Here is a 20,786-nt window from a genome sequence, read left to right as displayed (position 1 = left end):
TCAGAAGCAACACATGGTGTCCCCTACATGTTCACATACCACCTCTTCCCAGTTTGTATCAGGGTAAAAATGAATCACAAGGGCCCCTTCTCTTTCAAGCGCAGGTGAAAAAGGGAGGTTTTCCCACTGACCTACCTCCAGTGAGAAAGATATGAAACACTCCTTCTGACTGGCCAGGACTAGCACCAGCTGTACAACATTCCCAGATCTCCTGTTCAGACACTTCCCACACACACCCACACACTCTCCTTCCTTCTACCATCAAAGGAAACCTTAAGCTTCACCTTGTGGCTAAGAGGGCCAGAAAGAGAAAGAAGGTACGGTGTAAGGGAGCAGAGATGGGAAGTCTATTCTATCCAACAGTAAAGAGGGAGGAGTAATTCTGAAACAATTTCAGATGAAAAAACAGCAGAGGTATAATCCTTGTCTGAACTGTACCTCTACTCATTCTTCACGATACACATGGCTATGAAAGCCAGGTTATTTCTACTCCATATATTGCTGCTATTGGCATTCAAGTGATCGGTCTTTTCAGGAAACTCTAAGACGAGCCATGGACTACTGCTCCACAGAAGCAGCACTTAATTTACTTCCCTGAGCACCTGAAGTTGTAGTTCATGAGGTACCTGATATGTGCCGGTGTAGTACCACAGCAACCTCCAACTATGTTGACCAAGCCATCCAAAGCAAAATTCTGTAAAAGGGAGGGAAAGAGGATTTTGTTTCAAGTGAATAGAGGTATCTTATATATTTTTTTAGATGTATATTTATACAGATTTTTCTCCATATGTTAAGCAATTCAGGGGGATCGCAAGAAAGAAAAAAAATTAGAAAACATCAGTACTATTTCTTCTCTTTAGGATTTGTTTTGAGATGTGGATTCCCAAGGCTAACCAGCAATTTCAACACCTAATTTTAGGAAACTACATTTGAAACTGGCCTATTTTATACTAGAAGTCCCAGATGAAAACTTGGACGAGTATCAAAGACTAGTCATACTGTACTATAAAAGGGAATTACCATGCAGCAGATACTGTGTTCTCACTGACACACTGCAGCTCCAGCCACATAGTTCTGTCTTGCACAGATCAAGTGGCACATGGAAGGACACCCTGCACTGCAACACCACCACCATCAGCACTTCCTATACACACAACTTTGTAAAATACCGCCAATTCAGAAAAACTGCTCAACTGTTTTCAACTATTCCCAAATGTAAAAGTAAGAACATAGGAGTGCAAATGAGTAACATCCACAGATCAAACTGCAGGAAAGCTACTTAGTGTAGGACATGAAAGTAATTAAGGTTTTCGGAGTTTCCTAAGTAGTTTTTCCTAACCTTATATCTCAAAAGCACTATCATTCAGCAAATTGTCTATAAACAATCCAAATGACATAGAAAACCATTGGGGGGCGGGTGGGGTGGGGGGACGGACACACACAACAACAAAAAAAACACACCACAGTACTGCAACAAATACACAAAAACACAAGCAAAGAATTCTTGTCTACTAGTATGTCAGATATGACACATTCATGAGAAATATTTTGTACCTTTATATGCTTGGCAGTCACTTCTGGAGTTTCATCATAACCACCAAAAGTATTGGGAAGACCTTGAAACATAGTTTTTCTAGTATTACAATTTGTTTGAAGCCCACAAGAACAGAATTAAATTCCATGAAAGACTTATTTAAATTAGCTACACTTGTATGAGGAATAAAATGCCTCATCACCCTTGCAATCATTACTCAATCATGCAAGAGAGCATTCTGGGTTCACTGTCACAGAACTAACAACAGTTACTTTCAGCATTTTAAAATATTCTTAACCTCTTTTTAATAGTAAAAACAAACACCTTTTCAAGCTGATTCAACTCTATTATTGCTAATGAGATGGAATGGTTTAGTCACATTTCATCTGCCTATAAGCATAGGAACATGTGCACCAACACACCTGCATTGGGGTAACAGATGATGTAGGCTGTTGTACATTTTCCAATTGCTTCAATGAATGGTCGCATTTCAACTGCCCCTAAAGCACAATTTAAGCCAATACTGGAAAATAAATTTTCAAAAATTATTTTGAGGTAAAAACACCTTTTACACACAAACCAGACAAATGTTAGTGCTGGCAACTGCTAACTCCCACAATCATCTACAACAAAACCATCCTGATCTCCAATTCCTTCAATCATCGCCATCAATACAGCAAGACTGTGCAAAAGGAGAACCTTGGGTGAAAGAAAAGCACAAGGGGGAGGGGGACTGGACTGAATTGAACTGGGAAGAGTAAATAAAGATTTCATTTCAAAATCCAGGAGGAACGTGGCAGCATTTTGACACCAACTGCAGCAACACAACGGCTCTGTATTGTCTAGGTGAGAGAAAGAACAAGTGGAATGACAATGACAGACAGGAAAGGAGCCTTATGCTCCAGGAAGAAGTACGAAAAAAGTTGAAAGAGTAAAAACCTGCTTCAAGCCACTTTTCATCATTTTCTTTTAAAAATTATGTCAACCTTGGAAGAAACCAAGTGCCTCCTCCAAGATGCCTCATGGCAGCACTAAGCTTGGGCAACTGAATCTGCTACATCTTAGTAACCTAGACAGCACTACAGCAGAAGTGTATTTGCATGAAGAAGCTGCTGAGACAATTTTACCAGTATATGAGGTACAATCACGTTTTCTTTCATTCAGTGACAGATACATAAATGTGACTTGCACTCAAAATATCTACATAGGTATTAAAAATGGAAATTTCTCTTTCAGGAAGTATGTAAGAGATCTTTTACATACGTTTTCTGATCTCTCCGCACCATTCTAGAAACCACCTTATGAGCACTTGAAAAGTACTCACAGTGCTGCTCTGAGAGGAAGATGTAAAAAAGCTTTCTCCTTTCCTGGAATAACAGTCTCAGAGAAGATGCAAGCTAACCCACTGAAACAGGAATGGATAACGACCACATCTCCCAACTAAAGAGCCACAGAAGCTGCCTCAGAGGTAGCTAAGTTAATAAAGTGCACCTATGCCCACTTAGTTTCCCAGAGGTCAAAAGCAATAAAGCCCTGCACAGGACTGGGACCACAAAACGGTTTTTGACTTTTCTCCTATTTCCAAGGAGTAGGCAGGGGCTTGGTAACTCCACAGGTAGCAGCAGTAAATGCTTGCAGCCAGATTCACTTCTTGGACAGAATCACAAAACCTTGAAATCTGAGGGGCTCACAGCAACATCCAAAACATACCTAGTCACACACCCAGGCCAAACAATACACAAACCCCTTATTCCAATATCTTAGGTTTGGTTTTGCGGTTTGTTTTGTTTTGTTTGGGGGGGGGGGGGGGGGTCTCTTTTGAGGGGGGAGGGGCAGTACTTACTGGGTACTGGCCCTCCAGACCACCTGAATGATTACCCACTGCAGGGGTTGCTGACAAACACATCTATGAGCACGACACCATCCAAGTGTTACCTGTTTCAAAACTGCCAAGTCAAACTAAGCACAGATATGCACATTCACTCAGAAGCAAAAAGTAGCTTCCAGTGTCATCTCCCCATGGCACTCAACAGCATCATGAAAGAAAACATTTGAGAAAAGCAAACCGTTAACCATGCCTTAAAAGCCAGAAGCCTTGAACCAGATTGCTGGTATGCTAGCACTGCTACCCTAGTGTAATAACCATCACACCCTCATCTTAAACATCAACTGCTCATTTCTTCACAGCAGTCATGCATCAGCTCCTGTGAAAGCTAAGGCTGCAGAGTGCCCTTGGGACCAGAACAAATACCACATGAGGGCCCCAAACTCAGTGTACATCTTCTTAATGCTACCACAGTAGAAACAATCACAGGAGCTGAAATAACACAAAGGGAACTCATATGCCACATCTGAGCACCTTCCATAGCAAGCAGCTTGCCATACATCTTTCAGCATTTACTAAGCACAGTTCGCGTGTTTCTCAGCTACTATCTATACCAACCAGACACAAAGCACACGCTTTTCAGGGGGGCTCCAAAGCAAACGGACTTAAGGACAACACATCACCCTAAACAGGACATACAAAACCCAAATGGAAACGTGAACATGTATAACATGATCCCTAGGATACTATTAATAATCAGCTTTTTCACAACCCTAAAGCCACTCTGTACCAATCTGGCAACAAGAAACAACATTAAATGCAATCTGCTCCCATAACTAAAACCCTTCCGCCACAGTGCTGTATAGTAGCCTTTGCATAAATGTGAAACAGGCCCTAAGCATTCAGACCCACCAGATAGCTTTTATGAAATATGGTTTAGTAAATTCTTGACTTCTGCTCCAGTGGCCTTCTCTCCTTTTCAGAGGCAAGAGAGTTATGAGCAAGATTATCTGAGACGGACTCATGCCAAATATGGATCACTAGGCTGTGATGCTGAGAGGAGTCAACTACCACCCTGTTCCAAGAGGCTCCATATGTTACTTCTGGAGCACCGTCTGGTCTGGGAAAGTGGAGCCTCAAGGGCAGTCAGGAAAGCTGTGAATGCCATCTTCTGCTTTTGTATCACTGAGATGACAGATTGCGCGTTTTAGCCGGAATTTTGTTGTAAAAACAAACAATGGCTCATCACAATGTGCATGGCATGCACTGCTAAGAGTGAATTAAATGTTTTAAGTTGAGATATTCTAGGAAAAAACCCATCTATTTCTGCCATAAGTTTCTGTGTGAAGAATCAACCTGAGAGAAGAAACGGTAAAGAGGGAAGAGGAGGCAAGGAGAAGGTAGAATAGGGCATAGAAACACAGGAGAAGAGAGAAACCAGGAACGGTATTTGAATTAACATGCGAAACTTTGCACAACTACCAAAATCTGCTATATTATGCATTTTCACAGATCTTAATCTCATACTCATTTCAACTTTTCTGCCTGAACAGAAAAGAAAGCAGGTAAATGGAGGCATCCAAAGCTCTCAAAATAACAATGCACATCCTTGAGAAAAACACTCAGGGAATATATACATTTTGGTAAGAGTTCAGTAAAAAGAACACTGGAATGAGATCTTATGATTTGCTCTTTCAAGCCACCCTGAAACATTCTGAACTGGCACTGCTCCCCTCTAAGAAAGAGATGCAAGCCCTGCCCATACCAGCAATTAGCTCCTTGCACAATCTGAGACAGTAAGAGATGGCAAACTACAGTTTCCGAATTTTTTTTTTTAATGCTTTGACCTAATTGTGATTTCAGCAGCTGCTGCAAACACAAAACCCCAGATTATTTACAGCAGTGTTTCAAAAACTCAGTGTTCTTTGGAAACCTAATTTCTGCTGAGGGAACGATAACAGAACATGTTAGCAATACATGTGATTAAATATGACCCCAGTTAGTATAACTTCCATTTAGCTGCAAGCAAGGGGTTAAAATAATAAAAAATTACAATCTACAGGTAACTTAATAAGAGAAAGATACATTTCCTTACCAAAGTGGCTTACTGTGGGAAACACTAATGACAAATGCCTCTCCTGTCTGGCCTGAGAGGGTACGCCCACTCTTATCCACTATAGTTCCAGAAACCTAAATATCAATTGAACACCGAGAAAGGAGAAGAATTAAATTAGCAATAAAACCAAGAATTTAAATGGCTGAGCTGCTAAATGTCAAAGCAGAGGGACCTATGTTTCACTCAAAGTGATGAGGCACAACCCAAACAGAAAAATTAAACCCCTTCCTCCCTATAAACGTTTAAATATTTTAGCTAGGGGAAAGGCAAACCTTTGACCAGTCTTCTTTCTCTCTCTCCACCTCACGGGGAGAAAAAGGGGGAAGGAAAAAGAAAAAAAAAAAGGAAAAAAAGAGGAGAGAGAAAACTACCATAAACCATTCAGCAGCAAGGTAGCGTTAGTACCACGGTATCATTCTGATGATGGCCTCTGAACCAACCTGCAGCAGTTACCTGTTTAGGCAGCTATCAGCAGTCACAGCTCCTCTCCTATCTTCCTCATCCTCCCTACCTCCCCCTTTATGTTATTGCAGGTCTCAGAACTGCTATTAGGTTGTTTGGGGAGGTGGGGCTGGCCTTAAAAACAAGTTACTCCTTTCACCACAAGGGAACATCAGATCTTGCAACTTCATAGTGGAGATGGAAGTCTCAAACCTGTGTAATCATACCTCTTAACTACTGTACAGAGAGAGTGATATAAATAATGTCTTGACCCCAACTAACAACTACGAAGTTGAGAATTCAGGAGACATTTGAACGAGCCAGGAAAGCCTTCCCAAGGCTATAAATCTTTTCTTCCTAAATGAGTTTAGAAGACTCCATGCAAAGGTAAATCCATTATTTACTCCAAAACATGCTTTAATATTGATGCTACTGGAGGTGACCAGAGGAATCCTTGAGAGCTGTGCTAAGGGTTGTACTCCTCAACATAACTGAACTGGAAAGGGAGCAAGAGAATGAGCCAATCAAGCTCACTGACCACTCTGTTCAGGACGATGAAGACAAAAAGTCAACTCTACATAATTAGAGAACTCTCAGTGCTAACCGACTTGAATGATAAAAAAGTGGAAACTCATTGCTGATAAAGTACAAAGTTGTGAACACAGGAAATATTCTACATAGTAACACCTCCAAACTAGTCTTTACTGCTCGAGAAATTAGTCTGAGTAACAAAAGAAAGTTTAATGAATGCAATTTCTAAGCTCACTAGCAGTAAAGTGAAACATCAGGAACTACAAAGAAAGAAACGGACAAGGCAGAGAACATCACTTGGCTATCATACAAATCCCTGATGTCTGCACTTTGACTGCTGCTTGCTATTCCAATTCCCCTCTGACTCGAGGAAGTGGAAAACAGAAAGGTGACAGGAATAATGAATGAATGCTATGGAGCAGTTAAACAGACAAGGACTCTTCAGGATGAAAAGAGATGACTAAAGGAGGCTCTCACAGAGGACTATAAATGCCATGACAATGCAGCAAAGGGAATGTGGAACAGCTGCTCACTGTCACTTTCAAGAGACAAATGGCAAGACACAAAAGAAGTTATCAGGTGGAATGTCCAAAAGTAAGCAAACTTTCAAACCTGTGCATTCATAAGCTGTGAAAGTTACTAACAGATTATTTTGTGGATGCCTGGGTCCCACACAGGTTTGAACATAGGTTCAAGGAAGGAATAAAAACATTCAACAAAAGGGTATGAACAGATACAAACTGCAGATCAGAAAGCCTGGGCTGCAAACTGCAGAAAACTGGAGGAATACATCAGAATTTTCAAAACAAGCTCATTCTTCTCCTACATTCATTCCTATACATTCATGACTGCCCACTGTCAGAAAAAGACATGTCAGAGAAAGAATATGGAGTTGGACAGACCTTTTCTGACTTCAAATGGCTACTCATATTCTACTTGAAAATACTGCACAATTTGCTTAATTCCATATTTGAAACACTGGTTCTTATTACCCTTAACACAGCAAGCCTGAAAAAAAGTCATGATCAGACCTTTTCTTGTGGAAATACACAGAATGAATACACACTGGAATGAAGTCATTCCTTAGTCTTCAGGTTGATAAGCTGGACAGAGCTACCCATGGCTGATTTCATAAAGCTCTGTTTTTCCTTTCACAATCATGTGAAAAAAGCACATTTCCAAGACACTTCTTTCCTTCATTTCAAAATGCTTTAATCAACTGCCATCTGAGCTAGTTCACAAATCAAGCTTAAATATATGTCAAATATTAAATAAGATATACTTACAAATATGGGTTGGGGAGCATACTCTTCCTCAAACAACATCTGGAGTGCAAAAATAGCTGCCTATAGAAGAATAAGTTGCAAAATATTAATGGCCTTTTCAAGAGTTCTTCAGCTTGTTGGATTTTTGTTTGTGTGGGTTTGCCTTTTTTTTTTTTTTAATATTTTTAATGGCTGTTTATGCAACTTGCTACCTCATATTGCCTGCAAGAACTTACTACACTCGAGATTTTACCCTTACCCCTAACATCTTCCAGATGTTCCAAAACACATTTTGGTAACGAGTAGAAAGGAAGTACCATGGGTAACCAAGTAAAACCAAGACTATGCTGAAACCCAAATCACATTGGCATGTACTTCTCCCTCATGTCTGCAGCACAACCCCAACCCCAAACATGGTTGTATTTTCAGCACACATTCACTGCCCTTGAATCTGTCTAGACATGCAGTTTGCAAAGGATTCTAACCACCACAAGTTTTAAAGCAAAGACTGCAGTGACCCCTTGGAAGGTCCTGAAAATTTCCTGCCTCCTTAGGGTAAGGAAGTTGCATGTAAGCAAGAGCTCAGCACAATGTTAAGGCTATAGGATTCTAGCTAAACCCCCATGACTGGTCAAATCTGCAAAGGACAAGTCATACCACTGCACACTTGATCAGCCTGGGGCAAAAGCATAAAGAAATGCTGTGTGCATATCCAGCCAGACTTTTCCATATGAAGTTGCAAGACAGTTTTAAGCACCCTAACAACTTTACCACCTGCGTTGAGCGGTTATTAGATAAAGAAGGAGGTGTCAAAACCACAAGTTGTGGCGTATTTCAACATTTTATTCCTCCCATTTTACCCTTCTAATCCTCTACTCCCAATTTTTCTTTTTTAAAGCTGACAGCAGAGTGTCAGAGTTCCCAAAAACCCCCACATTTTAACAGGACTTTCTCACAAGCCTTCCCACGCCTGCAATCAGATACACTGGACATTCCCTCTCCAGTGCGCATCACAAGCATCCTTTGGACAGACATGCTTACGCTGAAAAATACAAAGATCAGATGCATTTGGAGATGTTCTGCAATACAGCAGAGCTCCTGGGAATAAAAGTACAGCTGGCACAAACAGCCAGAAAGATACTAATGGCACATACTAAAAGGCAAAGGAAAAACTCTGGAAAAGGCTGTTTGATTATTAAAACCATCTCCTTACATTCTACCTGTTTGCTATTCACTGAAGTGTCTTTTCATGTATTTAGTAAGCAGTAGCTGATAGCTCTTACAAGTACCATGTTGAATTTCCTTAGGTAATACACCAAATACTTATATTTCTGAGTATTCTTTTTTCCAGGAGTCTCACCTTGGCATTGGCTGTGTCAAATATGGTTTCCACTAACAAGATATCAGCTCCTCCATCCAAAAGTCCTCTGGCTTGCTCCTTATAGGCTTCAACCAGTTCATCAAAAGCTGTAAAACAGGAATGATGTTACTTTCATCTGGAGGTATCTCTTTCAAGACCATCACCTAAGTTAAATAACTTGATGGTTACAAATACTTACTTATGTTCCTGTAATCTGGTCTCTCCAAAGATGGTGACACAGAGAGTGTCCTGTTTGTTGGACCCATGGCTCCAGCAACATACCTCTTAATTCCTAAACCAAGACACAGAAAGAAAGGAAAAAAAAAAAAGAAAAAACAAACCACAAACAAACAAATTTACTTCTGGTTTTACAATGACAGCCATATCATTCAGGGATGAAGAATTATAAAACAGGAAATTCCTGTATAAAATCCAGAGTTTGATCACCACAAGATTACTCATCACAACTGACTTTTTTGTTTTAATCCTATCCAACAAGATGTTCAGTGTATACACGAGACAGAAGAACATCTACAAAAAAGGCAATTGGATCAATTAATTTTTCTTCTAAGTATCATTTGTCTCTGACACAGGAAGCTTCATTCAATTACTTAAAATGCACAGCATAGAACTATCCTGGCATTTTTCACTAGATAACCTGATTTGAATATTCTGGCATGCGTTCATAAAAAACCCCACCTTCTTTTAAAGCATATTTCAAATCTTACATTTTTATGGCATACTATGAATCACATCAGTAAGGTGTTATTTGGACAGCAGCAGCACTGTTGGCTTGAAACAGTTTGATGCCAGAATACAAGAGGAAATTACTTGCCTTTGAAAGACAGCATTGTCTACAGCAATGGAAATGAGCTATAATCGTCCCATAAAGCCCTGAAGGTAAAAGACTGCACATTTACAGACGATCGTCACATACTAAGCATATTCCATGTGTATCACCTGCAGTGTAGAACAGGCAGGCACAGGACAGCCATCCTGCAGAACACACTGAGGACTGGATCTTGCAAACGTGCTGAAATGAGCGCGATATGAAGAGAGATGTGAAATTGCTACTGTGCCTTAAATGAAGAGTGTGCATGTCTGTAAGTTATGCCCCTGTGATGTAAACCATCAAGCTATCCTCTAGTTAGCAACATTTCAAAGGTTGTAGCAAGACAGTCAATACCACAAATTAATAAGAAATTAAAATAAATATTGCTTACCTGTCTCAGCAGTTACATCATCTGCTGCTTTTCTGGCCAACTGTGCAGAGACTCTGTTTAACCGATATGCCTAGAACAATTACAGAAAATTACCGAGTAACCTTTAGTTCAGTACAGCATAACTCATCCTCAAAGAAACACAACACTTCCATTAGTAGCTCGCAGTACACTCTGAAGGCTCTCTAAGCCATACAAATACACATAAGCATTATTACAAAACTTCAAAAGGAACAGCTCTATACATTTCAGCAACAGAGTTATGTGGCAGGTCTCATCCCACGTACGCCCCAGCCTACTGCTGCCAATCATAAAATTTCATTCTGTAAGGCACTAATTAAATCCTACTGAAGTCAACAGAAGCTGAAGAACAGGACTTTGAGGACGAAATTAACCTACTTTTAAATTCACTTTTTATTCAAGTAGCATATTTGCAAGTATTTTCTTTCACATATTTCTCAAATTCTCAAAACATCACATAACACAGAAGAGGTATGACAAATGCAAGCTTGAAAGGACTTCTACATACACCAGCACAAAAACCACACAAATAACACCCAAGAAAAAAGCAGTTCCATTGTGGCATTTGGTAAGTTGGAAGGACTGAGGCAAAACATCCCTGTTCACAGAACTGAGATATTTGAGAAATGCTCAAACAAAATCTAGGACAAATTATTATCACCTGTGCCTTCGTCAATAAGAGGCACATTATGGCTGTCACAGACAGCAAGTACAATTGTCTATAGCAGTGGAAATGAGCTACAACGCCATCACATGGCTCTAGAGACCGCATGCAGTCAATAAACACAATACCAAGGGACTCTGGGACTAGGCTAATCGTGGCTGCTAAGACAAAAATCTTGATTAACATTTTAATGTGTATATAGTTTAGCATTCTTACCAAATGCTCAAGGCCATAGTCAGCTTGTGCAACTCGAGTACTGCTGAAAGTGTTAGTTTCAATGATGTCAGCGCCTGACAGCAAGTATTCCTGCAAGACATGAAAGAAAAAAAATCTCCAAGACCTCCAGAACCGAGATCTGGAATGAAGGCAACCCAACTATTTTGTCTCACTTGGTTGAGAAAAAGGTCACAAATCATCTCCTAATCCAAAGAAGGCCACGTTACTCAAAGGCACAGGGCCAAAGCAATAGAAGTGCCATTTTCTAGTAACCAAGTAACCAATTTTCAGAGTTTTAGTGTCAGACGCACTTTCTATTGACAGGTGACATTTATAGTCACCTCCGCCACTGAGTCCAGCACCCAGAGCACATTCTAGATTTTTGTACAGGGACATGGTGGGACACAGTCCAATTGCCATCAGCAAGAGAGAGCTGCTGTGGGCAGACTCAGAAAAGTCACCAGTTAAACAACAGCAGAGGATTAGAAAATTTAAGCGTTCTGAAGGGAGCTGTACAGCACAAGAACATACTGGGACAGAATACAAGCTTAGGAGAATTATGTTTTGTGCAGATTGCATTTAAAGTTTAACTAATGGCCCAGATTCACAAAACAATTAAGCCTCCTGCTCCAGTTTGGTTGTCTAATTCCCACTGAAGTAAACTGAAATCAATGCAAATGGAAGTATTTTTGCAGATTCTAGTCTGTGTTTTGACAACCTTTATCAGTTGCCCTTCTCCCTCACTAACTCCTCTTTTTGATCAGGTTAACCCTTAGGTGACCCTTCCGTATTCAAGGAAATTAAGACATTTCAAGTGCTAGTATGTCAAAAATACTGATGTGGCCATCAAACATAAACCTCTCAGATTTTCCTGTAAGAAGCAAATGAGTTCAGCGGGTTCGACAGGGCAAACAAAGTCTTGACCCAAACAATGGCAGAAAAGAATTAAATTTGCTTTAAAACATGTTTTGCTGCAAACTAATATGCTTTCTCTCAACTCCTCCTGGATACATACGGAAATACCTACAAATAGCTACATGAAAATATACAAGTTCTTACATGCACACTAATAACCAAGTAAGGAAGTTCCTGAAAATCATCTAGACTAAAGAAAGATGTTAAATGTGTACAGCTTTGTACTAGCTTTTGTTTAGTTCAAGTCTGTCATTTTAGCAAAAGCCCTTCAACTTTGCTGTCTACCACCACAGGAGGAAATAATATGCTCAAAACAGGAAGATCATTTTTGCCTTTGAAAATACATTCCCTCTCTTACCACTGAATCTTACTTTGCCAGACAAGGTACAGCTAATATTTACTTTTCAAGTTACTGATATCTGTGAGATCTGACTCACTGGGCCATTAAGAAAAACCCCAACAACTGTACATGTAGTGGGATTGTAGTTACTTTGTAGAAATATTTTCATCTATTATTTCAAGTTCCGTCCAATTCTGAGAAAAAATAACCACTGGCAGCTGTAAAATATGAAGTCACTACCCACAGCTCAGAAAGCACCTGACCCAAAAGTTGCTGCAGGCATGGGGACCACTGCAGACTTGCTCTTTTCTTACACTCTTCTTTAAGCACGTACAACTGGCCATTGGAGGGATGATAACAGGCTACCATTGGTTTGACTCAATACATTCACTCTCAAGTCACATCACTATTGCTCTGCTAAACCTCCAAAATTCAACCGTTAAACCAGCTTACCCGATTAAAACCACAAGCTATTACAAATTCCAAGGTTCATGACCACTACAGCTCAGTTGGCAGTCTAGGGACTGAACTCAATCTACAAATATTTCCTCCTGAAATTTTTATGGGTCAAAGACTTTTACTCTTTTCCACTTGTCGTTCTTAAATCCAAAGAATAAGTTAGAATGTAAATATAAAAATACAGATTACATACCAAGTTTAACAACTGTAAGCCAATTATGATTCTAATCAATGAAATACAGATCTTTTTAATAAATAATTCAAAAAACCCAGAACAGATGTGAGGCTTCAACCGCATATCAACTAGCTCAATGCTATTCAAACATTCCAGTTATTATAGTAAGACCTAAAAATACCTGCAACTCAAGAAATACAAGATGTAGGAAGTTGTTTTTTCAAAGTCTAATTGAAGATAGGAAAATAATAAAATCTGTCTGCAAATTCCTAATGATCAACCCTAGATGTTTTATTCTCTGGGCCACACATTAATATTCTAGAGAAAAACCAAGAATATGGAAGCATATATACTCATTAGGAAGCCTATATATTCATGAACTATGGAGAGGCTTGCTTCAGGCTGCCACATTTAACAGCTCTTTAATACACAATTATAGAAACATGCATCTAGACTTCAGTTATGTCCTACTTCGATGCATTTCAAGTGCTGGCTGAGGAGGAGAAAAGGAAAGAAAAATGAAATAAATCAGAATCTACAATTAATAGAAATGCATCGGGGCATAAGTCAAAAAGGGATTTAAAAATTACACTGCCTGGGTGACATCAGGAACCAAGACACGAATCCTGTGCTCAAACAACCAGAACAGTCAAACCTGCTCATTCTTTTTCGCATGGTTACCTAGCATTCTCTTCCTTATTCCCAAAAGAGGAGAGGCAGTAGCCTGTGGCATGGAAAAGGGGAGCGCAGAGGCCAAACTGTCCCTCCTTCCCTTGTCAAAAGACAGAGATCAGAACCACCTACCTTGTGTATGTCACAGATTATATCAGGTTGAGTTATACTGAGAAGGTCATTATTGCCTTTCAAAGGCCTGGAATGATCTTTAAATTCATGCCCTCGGAAATCCTCTTCTGACAGGGCATGTTGCTGGATCATGGTACCCATGCCTCCATCCAAAACCATTATCCGCTCCTGCAGAACTGATTCAATTTCATCTTCCATGCTTTTCTGGGGATCTGCTGCAAGAAAATAAATCCAGTATTTAAGCAGCTTTGAAATTCCCTATCTATACGCTTGTGCAACCTGAGCTCTTCCCATTTAAGAAACAGAATAAACTAACTAATCTTCCACTGAAATCAAACAGTAATGGGTTTACTTCATCTACAGCTCCAATCACATGATGTCAGGTAACAGCTGCATCTATCTAAATAGAATTAGACTCAACTGGTCCTTCACCTAAGTACAGTCACCTGCATACAGTCAGCTGCAGAAACAAGAGCATCAAAAGTTCACAAGGGCATACACCAAACTGTCTATATAAACTAGTCTCCAACACTGAAAAGTGTGATGATTTCCACTACAGCAACCTTTGAACAGCAACACAGAGCAGCATCTTGGTACCAGACACCGTACTGTAAATGGTACACAAGTGCAAACCAGAAACCAGTAAATTTCATTTAAAAAAAGATATTTTGATCACCTATACCATAATGATAGAGAAAGAAATGAAGCAAGCAAAACCAATTCTTCAATTAAGTCCCAAATTCACCTCTTTCTAGGATTTGAATAGTAAATAACAATTTTGCACTTCTGTTGGTGAGCAAATGCCAAGATACACCAACAGATAAGAGCCAGGTTTTATCTTCTTTTGCATGAACACAACTAGGTCTTCTCCTGCTCCACAACAATGCCAGAAGAAAACAAATCAGGCAAATCACATGCTAATTATAAGACATTGGACAGGGTAAGTGTAACAATGACTGAAACAGAAAACCGTAGAAATTTCAGAGCTATCATTAGGAATGAAGATGCAGTATTGTATGCTTTAAGATCCCAGACAAAGCCCATCCCAAACATTAAACAAAAAGCCAAAACTATAATCTCAGACTTAAAAAAACCAAAGAAAAAAACAAACACCACAAAATGCCAAAACCCCAACAAAAGTAATCCTACTTTTCCTCTTTAGAAGGTATGCAGAATCATTTCAGAAGGAAGATATGCTTACATGCACAGAGCAAAATAATCAAACAGCCTCTACCAAAAACCTAATTTACAAGAGCGGTACCCCACTTATCTTTCACAACCCTGTAGATGAATGATGTGTTATTCTTCATCTCTCTCCTTCATTCAGTTTGGGCTTACTCACTTGGAGTAAACTCCTGTTTTGCATTTTAGTTATGCACTATCAATAAAACACTTGTAAAAAAGAATGATTTCTGAAGCACAAAAACATCCTTACGTCTCACTACAACTTACACACAGTAGTACCTAAAAATCACTGGCAACTGCTAACTGATTTGACTTTTTTCCTTCTGCATTCTTGCAATGCAACTTCTGTTTTGACATCAGTACTGTTAAAAAAGAATATGCTGGATGAGACCAAGAGTAAAGTATTACATGGTTACATTTATACCAACACACTGGAAAAACACCTCTAAATGAGATGTCTTCTCAGCAAGAAGTCAAATAAAATTTGCTCTATAACAAGTATGAAGCATTTCAAGGGAGATTAAAACACAAAAAAGCAAGCCACCCTCATCTCAAGTCGAAAGTTTTAACACCACACAGGCAGGCTCAAGCAGGTTCTTACAGAAAAGCTTAAACCTACTCACGTTAAACCATCAAATTATTCATGAAAATAAAATCAGTCCTTGAGCTAAAGGCTTTCAGAACCAAGACCCAAAAAATTAGATCTTAAAGTATGACTGCAACGCAGACTCCCACGGAGCATAACTCATGTGCTTTGCAAGAGCTACAACCCAATGAGATAGACACGTTAGAGCTTGCTTTTGCTTTAATGGAGCCTCTAAGTCAACTCCTTGACACCAAGAGCACCGCAGCCCAGACAGCTGAGCCGGGCCATCGGAGCCCTCCCAGAACCAGTCCTCCCTTCTATAGGCTTCTGTCTCTTTTACCTGTGTGCTTCCCAACTATCTTCTCATACACACTAGGAAGCAAACAAAGATTTACAGTCGTGTTTGGTTTTAAATCCTGCACCTCATGTAGCCTGTTTTGCTTTCTCTACAGCTTGCCTCACTGAACAGATGCCACTTCAGCGTATGGGTTTCTGCTCATAGGAGCACAGATTTCTGCCTAATCTTGGCTCCCAGCTCTACGGAGAGCCTTATTCTAAAGAAGCTTTCAAAACCTGTGGTTCTTCTTCAGCAGCATCTCAAAAAGCTGCAGGAAACATGGTGGGAATCATGAAGGTGGCTGTCAGTGCCAGAGGTATACAGACTCGACGTTTTAGATGAACAGCATAGCTCCAAGCCCACCAAAACCCAATTTACCTGTCCTTGCTATGGATAACATTTGACTCTTCTTCCATTAGGAGCCTGCACTGCTTGAAGCAGTGCTCTGGCACACTGACGATGCAATTTTCAAGTTGGAAATAAAGTCTGCAGACAGGTCCAAAAAGACTCCAGAAATCAGAGAGGATCAATTCATAAAGGCATGCTAGAAAGTGCTGAGCTCTGCCCTTGGGAGAAAAGCAGGGAGGAAGCTGGGAGTCAGCTCTGCTAAACAAGTACCATCACCTTAATTCAGCATTCAACTCACATAATTCCCCTCTCCAGCACAGACAGGGCACAAGAGTTTGTTACAGAATAAATGAAAAAAATGTTTGGAGGAACTCCAAAGTAGGGAAAAAAAAAAACAGGTCAGCGTTTTTTTCTTTTTTCCTTCTTTTTTTTTTGTTTACAAACCCTGCTCCTACCTCTGATCAGCCACAAGTTGATGAACAATTTATTTTATAAAGATCACTGGTGAGCTCTGAGAAACAGATTCCCTCTTCCATTCAGAAGTGTCCAGGAGAAAAACTGCCTCTATAGCTGTAACCGAAATAATAGCAAACCAGCAGTGGTAACAAGACCCGGGATCAACTACCTTGATTTTACACTCTACTGAAACTTAAAACATAAAGCGCACTACCACAGAGTGTTCTAGGGCTGGAACTAGTTTAGCAGACCATACCAAGACAGAACAAAAGTGACCCAACAGCACTGGCTTAAAAGCCAAAGGGATACGGAACGCAGAATAAAAAAATCCTAATATCCTACTTCACTTCCCCAAGGTAAACACTCTGGCTTCAGATCACTTGAACAAGGGAATTACTAGTCTGGAAAGGAAAAATTAAATCAGCTACAACAACTTTTAACTCTTGCAGATGTTTCCAAGTAAGTTTGCATAGCACACAAGGTGTCCCTCTGGTACAGCTGTTCACCTCTACAGTCATTCTACCACTAACGATTCTAAACTTTGCCTAACTGTAACCTCACATTTTCACAAAGCAGCAACTAAACAGCTCAGGGAATAAGGCAAGATGATGTTCCTTCATCTCCTTATCCCAACCCAAATGACATACAGAACATATATGCCAGAATTAAAGGGATAACTGCATGTTCTCCACAAGAAACAGGATTTCAAAGCTTGCAATTTGCTTAAAAACACATTTTTCTGATGCCTGCAATGATTCTCAAAGGTGTTTTTTATTATTTAAGCGCTTTTATTTAAAATTTATCCTTAGTATAAAACAGCCTAGCATACAAGTACTTGGAAAGGAATAAAGGATTACATGGTGCTTCCAAAGCTTTTAATAGAGGATCAACCCAGCTGTGATAGTATTACAGTATTTTTGTCACCTTAATGTGAAAGAACACAAATTGAAGAACTACAAGGAGCTATAGGCTCGCACAGTACCCCCTATTTCCTAGGCTGACCAGGTCCTGTCCTAAACCAGGGCCACGCCACAGTGGCACATCCTAATTCAGCAAACCAGCACTGCTCCGCACCAGCTCCAAGCACAAACTTCTCCATCATTCAAAAAATTACTGTGCAACATGCAGAAAGTACGGTAACGGTAGCGAGAAAGGATGATCCTGCTATCAGCCTGCCACAGACATCTCAGGACCACCTTAGCATTACTCGCTGTTTAATGAATTAAATCTTCTGCAACTCGATGCCCTCTGGCAACGTTAGGAGTGTCACGAAGTGCAGTAACAGATGGCAGGCAGGTGTCCCAGCACCCTCCGGACCCCTTCCAGCTCGGGCAAAGCCTGCTGCAAGGGACCTGCAAGGGACCTGCAAGGGACCTGCTCAGCACCGCGGCGGCGGGGGCCACCTGCCACAAGCGCCCGTCTTCACCACCGCCCTCAGCACCGCACTTTCCGGCCGGCGCGACCCGTTTAAATCCGCGCCGAGCCGCCAAACGCGGCTTTTACAAAAGTTACGACGCTGCGAGTAACTGACACGCCACCGCCACGCGCGCGCACACACACACACACACACACACCCCCCCGCCCGCCAGCACCGACCCAGGCGGCGGCTGCACCGGTGCCGAGCGGCGGGAAAACACCACAAGCTGAGGGGAGGGCGAGCGCACCGCCTGGTGCGGCAGGACCGCAGCGCCCCCCGCCCGGCCGCCCCCGCCGCCGGCGGGAGAGGGCAAGCGGCCCCCCGCGTCCCCAGGGCTGCCCCTCGCCCGGCGGCGGGAAGGCCCCGCCCCGGCCCGCTGCCACAACACCGGCAAGTGGCAGCCCCCGGCCCGCCGCTGCCGCTGCCGCCATCTCCCCCCCCCCCCCCGCTACCCGCTGCGCGCGCGCACACGCACCACCACCATCCCCCTCCCCGCACCCCAGCGCTCGCCGCCGTTACCGGGCGGGTGGGCGCCGGCCGGCCCGGTGGGCGCCATGCTGCCGAGAGCTCACCGCCACCGCCGCCGCCACCGCCGCGCGCCAGCGCGGGGCCAGGCGCCCCGCGCGCATAAACCGCGAGGCGAGCGCGAGCTGCAGGGCCGCCGCGTCACCCCCCCCCCCCGACAGGCGAGCTCCGCCCAGAGCGCCGGCGGGAAGCGCGGGCTGCCGCCGCGTGGGGCAGCCGTTGCCGCCGTTGGGCCGGGGGGCAACGGACGGCGGGGGCGGATGAGGGGGTGTGGGGGGGTGCCTGTGTCTGTCTGTGTGGTGTGTCCCCCCCCGCCTGCCGCACACGCGCGCCGCCAGAGCTGCGGGGCTCAGGGAGCGGCCCCTGAGCGGCGGGCAGCGCTTGGCTAGGCCCGGGGGCGGCTTGGCCGGCTGCTGCCCGGGAGCCTCGGCTCCGGCGCGACTGGGGATGGCAGTGCCTGCTGAAGCGGTTGGCAGCCGCAGTAGCAGGCTGGACAGTCACCCGAGGAGCTGGGTTGCTTTCCCTTTGCGGCCTGAGGAGGGCACCTCGTAAGCTTACGGCCGGATGGGGAAGGCAAAGCCTGGGTCCTCTAACTAACTCTCCCAACGTTAAGTACCGATAGCTTTACATGCCCTTGTACTAACTGGGCGATACGTTTGCTGCCAGGCAGGGCTAAACAAAATGAGTTGTCCCCTCGCTGGGGGAAGATGAGGGGGAAAGTAAGCCTTTCAAATGCCCAAAACACTTGTATTGCAATTAAAAGAGTAACTTAAGTGTTGAGAGGAAACAGATGCAAATACGCCTCACATAAACTGGAAATCGGACGTGCCGGTGAGGTATGGATGCATGGTATGGGCGTGTAAACCTGGAAATGAGTTTATACTAAAGGAATCGAGCAAATTAAGGCACAGTTTGCTTGAGAGTCGAACAAAGCAAATAAAGCGTGTCTTATTTTGACGCAAGAGTTTCACTTCTTTTCCACAGTCCATGATGATACGTCTTTTCAACTTATCTAAGGACTGGCATTTTAAAAGAAAGAAATACCTGCCTGTTACAGCTGCAGAGCAGCCTCGCAAACGTTACACTGCGTGCAGCGAATGCTTGCTTGCCCGGAGTCAGAATAGCTCAAGGGAATAACGTCTGCGCTCATTTAAAGTGGTGTACTTCAAATGCCAGTAATGAACGTGAACAGTGAAGTAGTTCAGTGTTCAAAATACGAAAAGAAGAAGGAAGTCCGTAAAATGGGATTACTGATCAGCCTTTCCTGTTCCCTCGGCTGGTTCAGTAACTTAAGCAAGCAAGGCAAATACTGCAGGTGAAGATGCGGAGGCCGCTGGTTCCGAGAAGTTTGCTTCTCAGAACTGAGTTTGCTTCTCTCCTTCAGGCGCCTGGGCCTCAGCTCCGCGCAGCCTTTTGTCAGCTAAGAGGATGTGTTGCTACATGTACCGTACTTAATAATGGCTTCTGCATTTTTCCCTGGAAAATTTTTAGGAGCCTCAAAATGAGTTAAAAGCCATTAGTGTTGATCATTCCTGGAGGCTGCATGTTTGCTCTTGAATTTTCTTTTGAGATGCAAAACCAGTTGGTTACGAACCCCTTGAGTCTAATGCGATCTAGGAACTTTTATAATCAGCTGTCACTTCAGTCAATGCTGATGCAAGTGCATATGAAAAAAATGTAGCTTTATGTTCAAATAATATATATGTCTAATTCAGCTTCAGAAGAAATACAGGCAGCTTACAAATCAACTAGATAGTAGTCCAACTTCAGCTGTAGGGGCCATGCTCCAGTTTTGAATGCCAGGAGACGTGGCTGGAGAGTGAACCTCGCCTCTCAGCAAACCATTCCAGGGGTCAGCCCAAGCTGCCACTGCAAAAATGTGTCCCAAAATTCCAGTGTAAGATGCGATGCCCTGGAAACCCATAAACTTTAAAAGCCTAACAAAAGAAGTGGAATACACTAAACAGAAGCAAAAGTCAGTTACTGCTGGAGACTGCTTAATTTTACCACTTTTACACAGAATTTGCATATATTATAGAGACAGGT

General features: G+C 42.3%; 1 protein-coding gene across 1 annotated transcript in view; it reads right to left on the bottom strand.

The window, feature by feature from the left end:
- The window catches only part of MTR (5-methyltetrahydrofolate-homocysteine methyltransferase), a 49,326-nt gene extending 30,555 nt beyond the window's left edge, over positions 1–18,771 (bottom strand). The window contains exons 1-11 of the mRNA XM_075707785.1: positions 18,750–18,771; positions 13,887–14,101; positions 11,194–11,283; positions 10,296–10,365; positions 9,272–9,364; positions 9,073–9,179; positions 7,734–7,793; positions 5,455–5,549; positions 1,957–2,057; positions 1,555–1,616; positions 627–694 (exon numbers count right to left, since the gene is read on the bottom strand). Of these exons, the coding sequence (XP_075563900.1) occupies positions 627–694; positions 1,555–1,616; positions 1,957–2,057; positions 5,455–5,549; positions 7,734–7,793; positions 9,073–9,179; positions 9,272–9,364; positions 10,296–10,365; positions 11,194–11,283; positions 13,887–14,101; positions 18,750–18,771 (983 nt within the window). The remainder of the gene's footprint in view (positions 1–626; positions 695–1,554; positions 1,617–1,956; positions 2,058–5,454; positions 5,550–7,733; positions 7,794–9,072; positions 9,180–9,271; positions 9,365–10,295; positions 10,366–11,193; positions 11,284–13,886; positions 14,102–18,749) is intronic.
- Positions 18,772–20,786: the final 2,015 nt, after the last annotated feature.

The sequence above is a fragment of the Pelecanus crispus genome, chromosome 3, assembly GCF_030463565.1.
Source record: "Pelecanus crispus isolate bPelCri1 chromosome 3, bPelCri1.pri, whole genome shotgun sequence".
Classification (NCBI taxonomy): Eukaryota; Metazoa; Chordata; class Aves; order Pelecaniformes; family Pelecanidae; genus Pelecanus; species Pelecanus crispus.
This window is presented reverse-complemented; position numbering and strand designations above follow the sequence as displayed.